At 44.9% G+C, this 17,246-nt stretch overlaps 1 protein-coding gene across 1 annotated transcript in view; it reads left to right on the top strand.

The window, feature by feature from the left end:
- The window catches only part of AP1M2 (adaptor related protein complex 1 subunit mu 2), a 161,088-nt gene that overhangs the window by 64,744 nt on the left and 79,098 nt on the right, over positions 1 to 17,246 (top strand). Inside the window, exon 6 of the mRNA XM_069604294.1 lies at positions 13,032 to 13,158. Within this exon, the coding sequence (XP_069460395.1) occupies positions 13,032 to 13,158 (127 nt within the window). The remainder of the gene's footprint in view (positions 1 to 13,031; positions 13,159 to 17,246) is intronic.

Here is a 17,246-nt window from a genome sequence, read left to right on the forward strand (position 1 = left end):
CAGTTAGTCTTCTATTTAAATACTTCCTCAAGAACAAAAAAAAGTTGTCCTTCTCCTGTGTCTTTGGCGCTCAGATTAAATCAGCATTGCCTGATTTGATGGAGTCAAAACAGAAATAAAATTAGGTTGTACGAGTCCCATGTAGTCAGACGTTTTCCGGTCTTGGAGGTCCTTATCGGACTGGGAGTCCTTGTCCCTGAGGGGTTGGGGGGGGGGTCCCACTTGCCCAGACACCTATGGAGGGTCTTGCAGAGCTGGCTTGCCTCTCAACCCTCACAGGGGAACGCTCGCTATGGGGGGGAGGGATGAACTGACAAGATTTGTTACAGGCCCTAAAAAAGCCTTGCTGCACAAATGCTCTCCTCTTCCACCCTACCCCACACCAACACTCCTCATCTTGATGTTGCCCTTAACGCCAGTACAAAATGCAACACCACACTAAGGAAGCATTCCCTTGCTGGCTGCACAAATGCCCCCCAATGTAAGAACACCGGTCATGTTGACCTCTCCCTTAATGTGGGTAAATTATGCCATGCCACAATAAATAACATGTTCTGGCTAACTGCACCATTGTATTACATCCACTACACCGACCCCTCCTCCACGTGGTGGCACTTGTCAAGTTGGCTTTACCCAGAAACAGCAGTAAAACGTGCCAGGTATGTAGGAAATGTCTGTGAGACTGTAAGAAAATAAATGTCTGGCCCCAACACACACACCAGCACACACACCAGCACACACACCAACCACCCACCCCCCCAACACCCACCCACCAACACAGACACACCCACCCACCAACACCCACCCACCAACAACCACCCACCCACCCACCCACCCACCCACCCACCAACACCCACCCACCCACCAACACCCACCCACCAACACACACACCCACCCACCAACACACACCCACCCACCCACCAACACACACCCACCAACACACACCCACCGACACACACCCACCGACACACACCCACCGACACACACCCACCCACCGACACACACCCACCCACCGACCCACACACACACACACACACCCACCCACCAACACACACCCACCCACCAACACACACCCACCCACCAACACACACCCACCAACCCACACCCACCCACCAACACACACCCACCCACCAACAAACACCCACCCACCCCGACACCCACACACCCCGACCCCCACACAGACACCCCCACACAGACACCCCCACACACATAGATGTGCTTACGCAGACACTCTTGCATGCACACAAGAACGCATTCATACATGCATACATATTTGATGCCCATGCAAGCACACACGTAAAGACTTGTTTCCCTTACCGGTTTACCAGCCAGCTGTGTACTCTATGCTCCTCTCTTGATCTCCGGTGTCCACGCAGACAGGAACCATGAAGGCGAGAGAGCTTCCTGATGTGTGCAGCGTATTGCCTCATCTCTCCGCTGCCACTGCTGCTCAGCTTGGGGCGGGCATTCAAAGATTGTGAGTGGGCCTGGCCCGCTCAGGTACAAAGTATATATTGAGATTGCACATTAAATTTAATAAGAGACAGGTGGGAAAATGTAATCAATCTGTCAAGATATTTCAAAAATATATATATATATATTGGTGATTGCATCTATGGGTTTTCAGCTAAAACCAGTCAATATACATCATAGGTGGTACACAAAATCTGTGACTCCAAAACATGTAATAGAAAACACAGTATTATAGAATTTGTAACATGTATTCATATTCATCATAAGTGAACTTTATAAGAAATTTATTTGAGGGGAAAAACAATTTTCATAAGGGAAGAAATTAAGAAATACATTTTTGTAGTCTTATTACACAACATATTCTAAATGCATGAAATAAAATAAATGTATATTCTAAACTACATAAATATTGTCAAGTAAAATGTTTGTATATACAATTTGCAAAATCTGTTTAAAAAAAAATCTTGATTATACCAACAATACATAGGATACTAAAATGTTACTGGGTGAAGTCCACATCTATGTTGGCTGCCCCGTAGTAGTAATGCAAGACAACGCCACTCATTTCAAGTCTATAATTCTACCTTTCGTCAGGAGCAATAGGTTCCAACTTCCTGACGCCTATTAAAGCTATATAGAAATACTCAGTACTAGAATAAATATCTAATATTGAATTAAAGAGATGAGGAAAACGTAAAACCTCCTTAGGAAACCATAGTATTCTGAAATTTTCCGCAAAATGTCATATTAATAAATGTGCACCTTATTGGCCAAAATAACTTCTAATCCCAAGTGCTACCTAGATACATAACATCAATACATAGAGACCATCTTTACCCAAAAAATGCCACAATCCAATTTGATGAAATATAGGCTGAGTACTTAAATGGGCAAAGATGTGTTGTCTTTGTCTAAACGGCCCTCCAAACCCATGGGGAAACCTGTCATTAACATCAGTGTGTTCATATGCTTCTCCACAATTTGAATTGGTAATTTGACAGCATACAACCTTGAATACCACGGCGAGATCATCTTTCTGCTGTAAGAAACTCTGCTCACTGGCTCCCGATACGCGAACACATTCCATTCAAAACGCTATCAATCGCACACATGTGCCTCTCAAACTCTGCCTCTCCCTACCTCACTCAGAAATTCACAAGAGCACAATCGATGAGACCGACCAGATCTGCATATGCCAACCGCCTCATTACACCAAGATTTGGTCTGGCTCCAGCTTCCCAGTCCTGGCAGCGATTGGACCGCCCTATCACCGGCCCTGAGAGCTGTACAATCCTATTGGGCCTTCTGCATACACTTGAAAACATGGCTCTCTAACTAGGGCTTGCCTGTATGAACAGTCTCCGAACTCCCTCATCCTTCTGATGTTGAATGACCACACAGTCAATGTCTACTGTTCTGTAACTAGCGCCTAGATGCCCTTGGGCTTAGAGCGCTGATATAATGTAAAATAAATTTAATAGAGGATATTTTGTACCTCCATAAATTGAAAACCCTGGCAAACACTTAAGATGCTAAAAAAAAGCTCAAATTTAGGATAAGTGTCAGCAGGGTAGGCAGTCTAGCCAGGTAATCATGAGCTGTGACCTTAAACTATTAAGTGCTAGTGTGGTATAGAAAAGAGAGGAAAGAGTCGAGTGAGGGAAGGTGCAACGAGCAAGGCTGGAAACCTAGCTCTGAAGCCAGGATGTGGGCTTTCCATTTGCTTTTGAATACATCGATCTGGCCTGCGTTTCAAATTGCTGAGGTGGGCCGGGGGTATTTCCAAGCAAGAAGAGTGAAAGAGAGGAAGCATAGGATGGGGGAGGTGCCACAAGAGTAGTGGACAATGCAGAGCAAAGGCTGCAAGAGCGGGTTTGTAGGGGTTGATGGAATAGGAAAGGTACAGCAGTGCCTTACAGTGGATGGATTTATGCACTAGTAGGGGAAATTTGAATGTTGCCTTGTTTTGCATAATTAGCCAGCCAGCCTATTGGCAATAGGAGGAAGTAGGGGTGCAGTGAGGGAGTTCAGAGAGTCTGTGTAGAGTTCAGGAATGGAGACAAGGATTTGGGTGCCATCTGCAAAGAGTTGATACGAGAACCCCACTGAGAAGATGGCCCGAGAGCAGAAGTGTACAGTGTGAGCAGGAGAGGACCCAGGTGTCATGCATGCTGGATGCTACGCTCGTAGAACAGCTAGACCATTCTACTCCAAATGGAGGTTATTCGATACGTTACCGGGAAAACGACGTTTGCACTTTTCACGTCGCTAACTTCACGTGACTTTTGCTTCGTCACGTGAACTACGGTATTACGTATTTAAGCAGCGTAGAAGCTTCACTCGCTGCTTCTGATCGTCTCTATTGGCGTTGTGTAGCTGAACCTCTGATCTGCATCCTGGCATATTTCTACAGCTACTTTTGGGCCTTCGATAGCGTGTGTTCCGCCACACGCTGATTCCTGGAGCTATCCCTTCGCGTGATAATTCACACGCGTTCTCTGTCTTCAAGCGTGGCTGGTCCGGACTGCGGGAATCCTGCCCGCGTGTAATTCCACACGCTCACGCTGTCTCTAAACGCGGCTGTTCCGGACTGCGGGAACACCGCCCGCGTGTTATTCCACACGCGCTCTCTGTATTCAAGCGCGCCTGGCTAAGGCTGCGTGAATCCTGCCCGCGTGTAAAATCCACACGCGCTCTTTGTCTTCAAGTGCGGCTGGCCAAGGCTGCGTGAATCCTGCCCGCGTGTAAAAACCACACGCGCTCTCTGTCTTCATACGCGGCTGGCCCGGACTGCGTAAATCCTGCCCGCGTGTAAATCCACACGCGCACGTTGTCTTCACACGCGGCTGGCCCAGACTGCGCGAATCCTGCCCGCGTGTAAAATCCACACGCGCACGTTGTCTTCAAACGTTATTTTCTTCGCGGCTGTTTATAACCGCGTGTACTTCTAACTCCTGCATCTGTGGAATTAACAGAAGGATTGATCCCTATAGTGGGAAGGAAGCCTTTCAAGGATTATTGGAAGGTGACATTGAACTGAACTTTGGACGCTATCCTGTGGTGAATTCAACCCGTATCTAGCGTGAGCCTCGTTCCGTTCGGGATAAGTCTCCCTTACTAATTTTCCCTTCCTTGTCGTTTGTTCTTCATTCAAATCCATCAAGAGACTTCTGGATTATTCTACCCAAATCTAAAGGTCAGTGTGAACATTCCTGTCATTATCTAATTCATCATACTCAGATTGGAGCAGTTATTCATGATACTTTAATTTGTCCTAGGCTGGATTACTATACCTTACCCACGCCCTTTCCAGTGATCCATCGCTCTGCCTGTTTTATCAGCCAGAGGGTTGTATCATTTGGAAGGTCTTTTATTGACTTCACGACTATCAAATCGTGTGAACAGGGACCCTACCTCCTGTATCCTTTTGAGTATTGTATCCTTTTCAGTTAATACTTTGGTACATTCTGACACCAGGACATGGCCTTGCAGAAACCAACAATAAGAGGAGTGAGTTGAAGGGTGTTTCTACAGGAAACAGAGAATTGAGGATGTGCCAGGTAGTACTCGATCCAGACAAGGGCTCGATCATGAATTCCAAGCCGAGAAGGGGTATCGAGGAGATGCAAGTGTTCAATGGTATTAACGTCTGCAAAGAGGCTGATTGAGATAGGATAGGTTTCGATGTTTGCCACAGGCAATGAAATTGGAGGCATTCATGAGAGCAGTTTCAATTGCATGGCAGGAGTGCAAACCAGCCTGGGAGGGAGCGGGGGCACAGCAGTTGTGTGTGTCAAGAAAGGTAGTAAGGCAGTTAAATACCATTCTTTCCAAAACAGAATAGTGAGGGAGAAGTGACAAAGGTTGAAAGTTGATTGGCAGGTTTGGAACAGCACCTTGCTTTTATTTAGGAGAGGGATGGCCATGGCAGTTTTTAAAGTAGAGGGAAAGCAGGCAGTCGAAGTACAGGATGAAGAGATTAGCGAGGTGACAGGCAATCGGTCTGACAAGCTGAGGCGCAAGAGGCTCTGATCGCACAATCACATCATGAAAAGCTAAACGTATTGGCATTGTCAATGCTTGTTTAAATAGTTCCTGGCTGCAATTTTCTACAGTTTTATGATCCAGCGCTATTTGACGAGACCGCAATAATCCTTGATACAAATTGGATGTAGGCTACCCACTAAATAAAAAACCCTCTCCTGACTCGCACACGCCCTCCTTCCCTGCTCCTCCTCCTCCTCCTCCGCTCCCACCACCACCAAGACACAAACATACACACACACACAGATTCAAAGGCCACCTGTATTCTGTCAATGTTACTTTCTTCATGCATGAATAGAGTCTCTGTTTTATCAGCTGTGAAGGCATCATGAAGCAAGACACAGACAACCGATATAAAGTTTTAAAATAAAATAATTCAGAAGGCCTTACTTGCCCTATGCTAAGGTGGGATTTCCCTGCCTGAATGAAACTAAGTAACGTATGAGACAGAGTGCAACTTAAGTGTTTCTGTGTCCAAAACATATTTGTGCCCTCACAACTAAGGCTAACCAATGTGAAATGGTGATTAACATAACGTTCTGAACTTCTTCAAGCTCTTAGCTTCCTTTTCAGCTCCCCTTTCCCCAAGTAAACAAAAGCTCAGTGAAGTCTCAAGATGACCTTTCTCAAGTTCAAGGCAATACAGTTCCCCACAATCCTCGTGATTCCATTCCCCAAGTTCCAAGAAACACAGTTCAAAAGAAACAGGCCTTGAGGCTTTGTTCTCAGGACAACACCTGTAGTTACTCAAGTCTAAGGGTTCCTTTCTCTAAGACTTTAACTCAGCCACTTGTACATGTTTCAGTCTTTTCAAAACGTTCAACACAACTCAAGGTCAACCTGACCCTCCTTCTGGAATGCATCACCAGTTTGCTTACAATGCTTTTCCTTGGCTTGTTTCACGATGTCTTTGGTTTTCACAATTTAGGGCTCACTGCTCAAGGCGCAGTTATCGGACCACACAGTCCACCCATCACAGGTCGCACAACCAGGATCCCTAGGCTCTTCTGTACCTGTCCTGTGTAGAGAGTCGCATTCACTTAGTTCCTCTTTGTGGGCCTCTTGGCTTTATGTGCAGTTTTAGACTCCTTCTGGTTATCCTCGCGGCTTTGCCATAACGTGTCACTCACTTCTTGCCAGTCTTTGGCCTTGCCGCACTGCATTTGTTCATAGAGTTCACCGTGTGTTGGTCTTATTCATGCCCCACCTTTCTATGACACTCTTTCACACTTGCACTCATTCCGTAGGTTGCTTTCACATGGCACTTTCCCTTTGGCTGTCATCTGCTATTCTGCGTTTCCCATAAAGCATTATTCACTTCAGCATTCAATATGCTTAATGTCAAGGTTTCATCCAGTTCGGTATTCAATATGCTTAATGTCAAGGTTTCATCCAGTTCGGTATTCAATATGCTTAATGTCAAGGTTTCATCCAGTTCGGTATTCAATATGCTTAATGTCAAGGTTTCATCCAGTTCGGTATTCAATATGCTTAATGTCAAGGTTTCATCCAGTTCGGTATTCAATATGCTTAATGTCAAGGTTTCATCCAGTTCGGTATTCAATATGCTTAATGTCAAGGTTTCATCCAGTTCGGTATTCAATATGCTTAATGTCAAGGTTTCATCCAGTTCGGTATTCAATATGCTTAATGTCAAGGTTTCATCCAGTTCGGTATTCAATATGCTTAATGTCAAGGTTTCATCCAGTTCGGCATTCAATATGCTTAATGTCAAGGTTTCATCCAGTTCGGCATTCAATATGCATACTTCAGCTTTGTTTCAAGTTTTTCTTCAATCCTTTACTTCATTACCTATGTGCATCCCACAAGGAGCGCCCCAGTTTAGGCTTTCCCCGAGACTCACCGGTCCTCTGCATTCCTCCCCGGTGGCTCCTGCGTCTTCCTTCTGCTTTGCAGGTCAGCGGGCTGGCATCTGCGAGCCCCGCCCGCACAGTAAGAGCACTTCTGCACACGCTGGCAACTCTGCTGCCTCTGCACGAACAAGAACAGCATCCTGTCTTCTGCCTGCTCACTTGCAGCTCCAGTTGCTCGTTCACATACGGAGGCTCCCACGCTTGGGGCAGCCTAACTGCCCATCTCGCCTTGGGCTACACAGGTCCCTCTGGGGTGTCAGCTGGCATCCTGGTTCTGCCTCAGGTCCCACCATGGATGTGTCCTCACAAAAAGGGTCCCCTGCTAGTCTCTCCCACACAGGCCTCCCTGTTGCTCTCTCTGCTGTTGGCTCTCCCTTTATACACATTTTAACCACTTGACAAGTTGCAGGCGTGGATTCTCAGTTGGGCTTGCCTGACTCTAATTAAAGGGAGATGCCTGACCCTCACAGTACTTTACAGGCATCTTTCTTGTCCCAGTACTAGAGTGGTGAAATGGGTTTATAGTGTTCAATCCTCTGTCGCCTCTTCCACGTACCAGTACTGTCATAAGTAAGATGTGGGAAAATGAGGAGAGCTTGCTTACAGTAGCCCATGAATGCTGGAGGAGGGTTAGGTTTGTCTTTAATAGGGAAAGGGGAATACCAGGTATCTCCTGTGGGCACCCCACTCCCATCTCCAAGAACCATCCACCCAGGTGATCTTCCCTCGCTTCTCCACCCCCAGGGTCAGGATCCAAAAGCAATGGCCTTTCCCTGGCCACCTGAGAAAAGATCCATGGGGAGTATCTGGGAGAATACCCTCGGGTTTCTCACGCAACCCATGCTGTATAGCCGAGATTAACTTCTAAATTGTGCTGGTTTTGTTCCAATACTTCACTGGCCATTCCATTGTTTGCTGGTGTACACTGTGCTTGCAGATAACAAAACAGGACATGCTTTTTTGTAATTCTGCCAGCAGGATTTCAACCTAAGTCCAGCTTCTACAGTCATGCCCCTCCATTTATTTATTAAACCACAAGGTGTAGTGAGAACATGTGGAAATCCATTTTTGTAGAAAGGCAGTGTTGGAGGTGGGGAAAAAAGAACAAGTGGTACTCTGGCTACATCCAAAAAGAGGCTGGCGGGGATGGTGGGAGGAGTAGTGGGGAGAAGCCTGGAGGTGCAGTGCAAGGCGGGGCTTGACCTTTGGTTTCAAATCTTCATTGTGTCTTGGTGCACTGGGTATTCACTAGACAATACCTGGAGTAATTAAGGAAGGCACTCTATTAATCCCTGACAGAAATATCCAAACAATATATTAACCAATGCCTTTGGTCCATATGTGCACACAAATTACAGAAGATAAAATTTGAGATGCAGATCGTTAACACATTCTTTTTTCTCAATGTTATCTAGGGGTGATCATCTACATTAAAACGCACAATTAAAATCAGAATTTAACATATTGTGAACAATTAGTGCTGCATAACCCTAAACGGTGTCAGCATGTAAACATGGCATTTTCCTACATCCATAGTACAGGATGTCAATCCAGCTGCAACAGATGCCACTTTAATATTCATGCTATATTATAACTTTATCTTGTCCTCATAATGAATATATGTGTGTGTAAATATCACTAATTAAGCCGAAATGCAATACTTTGGGCAGGCCCACCATTCCCGTACCTTGAAATCCAGACACTTCGTAGTTGCCAGTTATCTTCTGGCCGAAGTCCATTCAATGGAACAAAATGGACTGGAGTAAAACTATGTTGAAGGAAAGGCCAAGGGTGGTGTAGAATGCCCCTCATGAGGCAGGATTCGAAATTGAGTGGAGCTGAGAGCTATTTAGCTCCCGCTTCTAGCACAGTAGAGCGTGGTTAGCTTGAAACCAACAGCTACCAGAAGCTACTTTTGGCTCTTAGGGCCAACTAGTGCTGTAAGGAAGGCATGGTATCAAACAGTAAGATTGACACAAGTGATCACAGTTCAAAGGTGTTTATTAAACGGAGCAAGCTACGCCCATCAAATAATAATACTGCAGCCCTAGTAGAGTCTTGTCAAAATAAAAGGGCCTATATTAATACACCTATTGCCAATCCTTATTTCTAAATACAAATGGTGTGGGGAAACCATGTTATGCAAATGAAAAGTGTTCAAGAAATGATATGTCAGGATATTTGAGCCTTTGGCTCTGCATCCCAACATTTTCAGCATGGGACAAGACGGCACACTCGAGCTTAGCACACTCTCTGGCTTCTCTTCTTTGCCAAAGTCTCTTTACCATTCAAAGCCTCTTATTTCAGAGGGCCTGATGCGACACAACTAAACACCAAAGATCCTTTCTTCTCAGGATTTCATATACACAGTTTCTCGGGTGATTTACTGTTCACCCCGGGTCCCCCTCCGCTGGCTCAGATGCACTTTAACACAATGTTCTTAATTGATCTCCCTCAATCGTGCTCGGGCCATTTTATCTCCTATTCCAATCTTTCCTTTTCTATATAAAATATTGAAGACGTTCGATTATGCTCAGGATTTAGCTTGACCCGTTGCAAGACCACTTCGATTACAATTCTTTACTTTCACTTTCGCTGCCTCTCGGCTGGATACCTTACAGAGACCTTCGATTGAGCATGCACACGGACCACTCTGTCAACGATATTGTATCCTTTCAAAGTTCAAACATTCATCAGCAGTTCACCTTTACTCGTGTCTTTCATCACATGCATTTTAACAATGTTCATTGCAGCGCTCAGTATACAATGTTGCTGCTTGCAACTTTGGCTTCAACACAGACCAGTCTTGTATCGGTCTCCCCACCAACTCACCGGCTGTGTTGATTTCTCTGGTGCTACTTTGTTCTTGGAGCCAAGGAGGGTGCCACAGCGGCTGCTGTTTCTCCTTGACTCGATTAGTCATGTGGGAGAAGCACAGGTACTTCCGACACACAATGCAGGAATCTTCAGACTTGTCTTCGGGCCTGTAGCTGGCCAATCCTGGTGTCTCTTGATCTTAACGGTTTATTTCCAGAAAGGTCAAGGGAATTTCCCTCCTTGCAAACCTCTTAGTTCGGCGTCTTTCGTCCCTCATTCAGCTGCCATCTCAAAACTGCTGTTTCCTCGTGTGCTTTACCTCGCTCAGAGTGTGCTTTCATGCTCCGCCTTTTATCCATGTGGGGAAGCTTAATGGAAGTCCGCTGTGAGTGTCTGTCAGTAATTGCCTGACCACTGTATTGGGACACATCCGGTATACTTGCCTGACCACTGTATTGGGACACATCCGGTATACTTCTCGAGTGTTAGTCTGTTTTCTCCCAAAGCGAGCTGTCCGTGTGGATGTGTTTGTGTAGGAAAAAAGGGGTCGGGGGGGATCTGAGTTCCTATCTATACTACCTGGTAGGATGGGGTAAAGGTGTTTACAAGGAAGGGGCTACCACTTCTCACCATCCTTTGTCCCACTCCTCCAAGACCCCTCACCCAGGTGATCCTCCCTCACGGGTCTGCCCCTGGAAACTGAATCCATAAGCGGTGGCTGTGTCCTGGCCACCTGGATGACCGATCTACATGGACTAGTGGGTGAGACACCTTCTGGTTTCTCACAGTGCCTTCCAAACATGTAAATGTGACATTAACTTTGAGTATTTGAGAATGTTAATAAAGATACATTAAAGCACGCCTCACACAGATTTAAACACAATGGTTCATACACAATGTACAAAAAACTAAAAGATGCATACAGGGTGATGCCCAACACTAGGAGCTTGTTTTAGCTTCTGCTGCTCGAATCTCAATTTCGAACCCTCTGATATGTAGTCATCTGGCAACTGTATGCCTTTGTGAGATGCTCCTTTTGGTCCTTGCCTCTCTGGTGATTCGCCCTCTTCTGGTCCATCGCTCTTCTAGTCCTTGGCTCCCTTGTGAGTCACCGGTGGAAACATAACCAAAACGCTTAATTTTTTCTGTGGGCTGACGGCGTCTAAAGTACATTTGGAAAAATCGAAATTTACTATGCCTGCATGCTTTGTCCATACTCTCAGATTCTGCACTAACAGGAGAAAGATATGGTAACAATAATTTCAAAGCCATCCTACCTCTCGTCCTAACTGGCAACACAGAACCCCCTCCACCAAACACAGGTTATACAATGGAATGTGCACCACCCACAGCCGTGTGCCTGCACTAAATTTCTATAAATACCACAGATCCACCAACACAACTCTCCACACTCGGACACCCACACAATTTATTTTGCCCCTCGGAGTACACAAACACCTGGTAAAATATCGAGTACGCTCCAGGGTCGTCCTTTTCAGATCTGCACACATCAACATTGCAACCAACCAACCGAGCCCTGCTCCAGCTGCACCTACAATAGTCCTCTATGCTGCTTCTTGCAGTTCCTTGAACTTCCATAATCCGTGAACATGGAAGACGGCATAATATACAAGACGCAATAACATTAAATAACGGGGAACAGCCTACGGTGCAGTAATCCGCACGGCCCAAGAAACGTCTGTGATTGGCAGCAACAGAGGAAGACGTTAGTGTTGATAATGCCACAGTTGGTCCTCTATACTAGAATCCCGGGCACACTGACCAGCTGGTGAACCCATACACCTTCCTGTAAAATCAATCTGGAACTGGGGGAGGGGGCGGGGGGCAATACATCAATAGCACAATTCTAAGTGATGGCATTTGGGGACACTAACAAGTAATAGAGGAGTACAAGGGGATACCACTTTGTCACTAAAATAATTAAATCCACCCCATTGTAAGGCAGTCTTCATTTGTTGCATTTAAGCCACAGTGAGACTACATTATTTGCTCAGGATCATTCATTTTGGTAAAACAGTGAAGAAGGGATTTGAACTAACTCTGCAATTTTCGCTCTTGGTGACATGTATATTTGTACCTCGTAAAGATTGGAAGGTAAGTTTGGGCTTTCAAGGTCTACACTAATGCTGACTTTGTAGGGTGTCCTTGCAAAGTACACACATTGCCCGGAAAAGCAGTCTGATCATATAGAAGTCCTTCCAAAAACATGTCCAACAAAGGGCGTCATTGCTACTTTATTTCCACCTCCTGAATTGAAAACTACAAGTGCCAGAATGTAAAATGATGCATGCCTGAAGCATCCAGCACTTTAAGACACATACATTAAGTAGGGTCACTTGGGTATATAGATGCTTTGGCATGTATTTACAGCTTGTCTTATGCATGGTCATACGAACGCTTGACTAAGAACACCTATTTTTTTGCATCTAAAGTTTGTAGACCGCAGGATGCCTTTTCAGGATCCTTTGAACTAAAGGTATGCCCTTGAAAAGTGAACTAGTGATACAACATACCAATGATTTATGTTAAACTTCATCTCTGTTATCTGGTGATTGCACAAGTTCCCAAGGCGCGACAATGAGGGCTGCATGGTGGTAACGTCACCAGGATTGGGGATCAAATTGTGACGGAAAAGTGACCCATGAAAGTGTCTTGGGTTTGTTTTGTGTATCCCATAAATTGGCATTTATCAAAATGCACTGTCCCTTAGGGAGTCCAACTGGTTGAGTTTGGGATGCTGTCTTGTGACGTTCTCCTTGGGTTGATTTGGCTTGCTCTTGTACCCTTCTCCGCCACCTTTAGGTGAATGCCAACGGCAGCGTCCTGCTCAGCGAGATTGTCGGCAGTGTGAAGCTGAAGGTATTCCTTTCCGGGATGCCGGAACTGCGGCTTGGACTCAACGAGAAGGTCCTATTTGAGTTGACTGGACGTAAGTACTGTGGGGAACTCCTCCGGGAGTCTATTCAGAAGATGTCGTTCTGGAGTCCTCCCGCTCTATACCCTAGTATTCTCCCCCATTTTGAGATCAGTGGTGACACCGCAGCCCGTAGTAGATTTGTTGTAGTATCCCGCTCCTCGTGGTGTGGCAGTACTCCTGGGCTATTTTTGGTGACTGAGAGGTGCATTGGAAAATGTACCTCCTTAATTCCCAATAGCAAATGGGGGCATCTGAATCTCGATGAGTACAGCCACCACTAACCCACCTGGAGGATTCTGCACCTGCTCTAACAGCCTTGAGGTACAAAGCCGCCCACTGTATTTAATAAAAGCCGCATTGACCACCTTACTGTTCAATAAATGCAGCACTAGCTAAGCCAAAGGTTCTGGCTTTTGTCTAGGCATGGTATGTGTACCTGCAACACACTGCCATAAATGACCTTCAGATGGCCACAGCTGGCAAATGCTTTTAGTTCATGGGCATATTGTGGCTTAAGCCCAATAAACTGTTAGCATTGCTAATATGTGTTTTTAACAGGAATACAGAGCAAGAAACACACATTACCCATAAATCAAGAGGCTGGAAGCACACTTGAGTAAGTAATTTCCATAACACCTTGAGCTTGTGTACAGCTGCAATTGAGCAAGTACCTTCCCGGAGAGTGGCGAGAAATGGAATTGGTGTCCCCTTCAAAAGCACAACGCTAGCTTACAGCAGTGGGCGGAAATGGCCAGGGCGGGCATGGACCGGGGCGATGAATGGGTGGGTAAAAACCCAAAGAACACTAAGAGGCTGTGTTCCTCTTCGCATCCCGTCCCTCTTCTGCCTTTACTTCACACTGCAATAGTTTTGACTTATTGGCAGTGCTTACAGCACCACATGATGGCAAAAACTAAAAAGGTAATGGCTTTGCTGACTCAGATTCCATTTAACCTCCTAATCGTATAATAAATAGCAGGATTCTAATAACCACATGTGCTTACAGTATTATGGATCCAAAGCTTGAGTGAGTCATGACTAGACTAGCTTTACAAAATGAGTAGATGTAGGGGGGCCCTTTTTTCCAATGTAACATTTGTGACATGTGGGAACTCCTTATTCCGACCCCCCCCATTTTGATGTGGGTTTGATTTCTTTTTTATATGGAAATTGATGTCAATTTTTTATATCAAAATGTTTTGAAATCAAATTTTATAGCGATTTGATATCCGTTTGTATAAACTGCTATAGAAAGTGTTTGTTTACTTTGATACGGTTTGATATAAGTTGTATATCAAAATGAAATATGTGAGAGCCCGTTTGCGCTGTTCGGTCGAGGGCAAAGTGAGTTGTGAGGAGTTAGATGCAGGAATGGGTGGTGCTGCGTGTGTGAGTTTGATAGAGATGGAATATAAAGTTGGATGTTTTTTGATATCTGATATTTTTTATATCAAATTATCGGTCATTTTTATATCGCAACTAACATTTTTGATATAAATTTCTTTATCAAAATACCTTTTTATATAATGTTAATATAAAATTAGCTTAAAAAGGGCCAGTTTAAGACTCGATGGTGGCACGGGGGATGGGTGGACTAACCAGATATATACGGCTCTGCGATGGGCTAGAAAACACAGCTCTTTTGAGCTTTTCAGGAACTATTCCCGAAGCATCAATTGTGAGCAGCTACTGTCACGATGAGGGGCGAACACCCCCAGGAAGGCCCGTAGGTTTGCTGGTGTACGAAGGGATGCAGGATCTAATGGCCGGCTATGAACCCGAAGAGCTTTGGGACAATGACCAGGTTGTTTTGGAGCAAGCATTTGCGGTTGACGTAAAACCTGCAGATGAGGACTGCAAAGCTACGGCGATGTCGGCGGACGCAGCAATGACAACGGATACCGCTTCTGGCCTCTCGAAATCTGATGAAAAACTGGGCCAAGTGTGCGGCGGTGGGGCGAACCAGACTACAGCAGAGACTATTAATATTTATTGCGCTTGTTGTTCGAGCCGGTTTTAAACCACAGTGTATTTTGAAAGTAGCCTGTGTAAGGCCTGTCTTTCGCTGCTGGAGACCAACAGCCTTAAAGACAATGCCACTATTCAATGTGTTCGTTGTTCAAAACAAATTGAAAGCCTGGTTGGTATCAGAAAGCCTGGTGGATATCGATGTGTACAAGGATTCTATTTTACTAATGAAGATCGACATGCAGACCCCTCTTCGCGCTGATATTCGTGCCTCCCAGGGGATTACGGCCAATGTAATGGGGGCATGTTTAATATTTTACAGATGGTGCTATGGACATAAAATTAATGATCCACAGCAGGATGCTCACAAGTGTCTGGAAAAAGTTTACGCAGATAATTTGCTACGTAAAATGTTTTGTGTTGAGCCTAAAATGCGTTATAGACCTGTTGTGACTGACGCAACCTCTGACACTGATGAGGATCGGAGCGAGAACTGAATAATGCGGATCTAAAACCTTATGGGCTATAGAATCTGCTAATAACCCGCTGTTGAAAATGAAGCAGTTTAGTCGCATGTGTCCCATGGGTGCTAGAAACATCATTGAAAAAACAGTTCCCAACTGGGCGGGGATAAAATATATATATATATAGCAACACAAGAGCTTAACGAAGCAGCGGCATACAATGTGGTTGTGCGGTATTCGTAGGTGTTATTTTAATTAATGTTTCAATGTGAAATATATTTTGAATGAAATTGTCATTTTTAAATGCGAATAAAAACCGTTGTTTATAAAAAAATGACTGTCTTTATGTTGAGTTGTTATGTGGAGACATGTCCGGCCTGAAGTGGTCAAAAATATATTATGATGAAGGAGGTGTTGGCAGTTATGGCGAGGTTGAAGACCTGCATCGTAAAATGTGAGCCTATGTTGAGGCTTTGAAGAACAAGATGGAGCACAGCGTAGCACTGGCTTTTAAGTGCATATTTAACACCGGCAAAGTCCCCGCTAAACTACAGACAGATGCCGGTAAAGCGTTTTAAAATAAACCACTTAGTAACACACTCTGTAGTTAAAGCCTCTATTGTAGAATGTTTTATACGCACCTTTTTAAAACACGACGCGATTTTCTTTTTACAACTAAAAACACCTGCAGATATGTGGAGGTGCTAACTGCATTTATAAATGTGTAGAACCACACTCATCCTAGTTCTATTAAAACCATACAGGCGTGTGAAACAGCAGAATTCTCTGGTTGTCTGGAAAAAAAACTGTATGGCGAAAGACTTTTTAAAAGACCAAAAAAGGGGGATCATGTGCGGATCTCGAAACACAAGGCCATCTTCACAAAGGGTTATGAGCAGAACTACAGCGACAAGATCTTTATTATGGATGGTCTGGTTGAAATCGAGGGTGTTCATTTATATTAAATGATTGTTCAGGGGGGGTGTTCAGGGTGTTTATGGATGAGATCGAGAGTCAGTAAAATCCAGCAGCGCATTTATACAATCGTAAAAACCACAAAAAGAAAAAGTAAAGGTTTTGGAGCCAAAAAACAATATTTGGTTAAATGGCTGGGAGGGCCTGACAAATTCAACAGTTGAGTACCCGCTGTATCCCTAGGGTCCACGAGCGTGTAGCTGTGTTCAAAATGGAGTCTGCATCTTTTTATATTGTGCTTCCAAGCCACGCTTCAGCCAAGACATTTCCAGGGAACAAAATCTCCAACTTTACTGTAAAGCTGGCCAAACCCGTAAATCTGGAGGATTAATGGACAGTTGTGCTCACTGTGGTTCACATCGTGGGTCATATCGGCCCCAGGGGAAGCTGTTTATCATAATACGAACAAACCCTCCCAAGGCTTTGGCTGGGCGGATTTCCCATGCGACATTATCCAAATATACAGGAACTTGTCTGAGTCCTCAACAAGGCTGTAGCAAGCATCCCCGAGTATGAGGAAACCACGCTACATCTAGACCTGCACCAGCGGAAAGTTTTTCTACAGGGCCCAGACCCAGCTGTTAGGTTTTCAACAACTGGGAGACTGCGCAGCATATTGGGAACTGTGCAACACAGTGGAAGTAAAGAACCGTGGGACAAAACCTGTGCCAATATATTAACAGGATTTTTATA

This window comes from Ambystoma mexicanum, chromosome 3q (genome assembly GCF_040938575.1).
Source record: "Ambystoma mexicanum isolate Mex_15411 chromosome 3q, UKY_AmexF1_1, whole genome shotgun sequence".
NCBI classification, from domain to species: Eukaryota; Metazoa; Chordata; class Amphibia; order Caudata; family Ambystomatidae; genus Ambystoma; species Ambystoma mexicanum.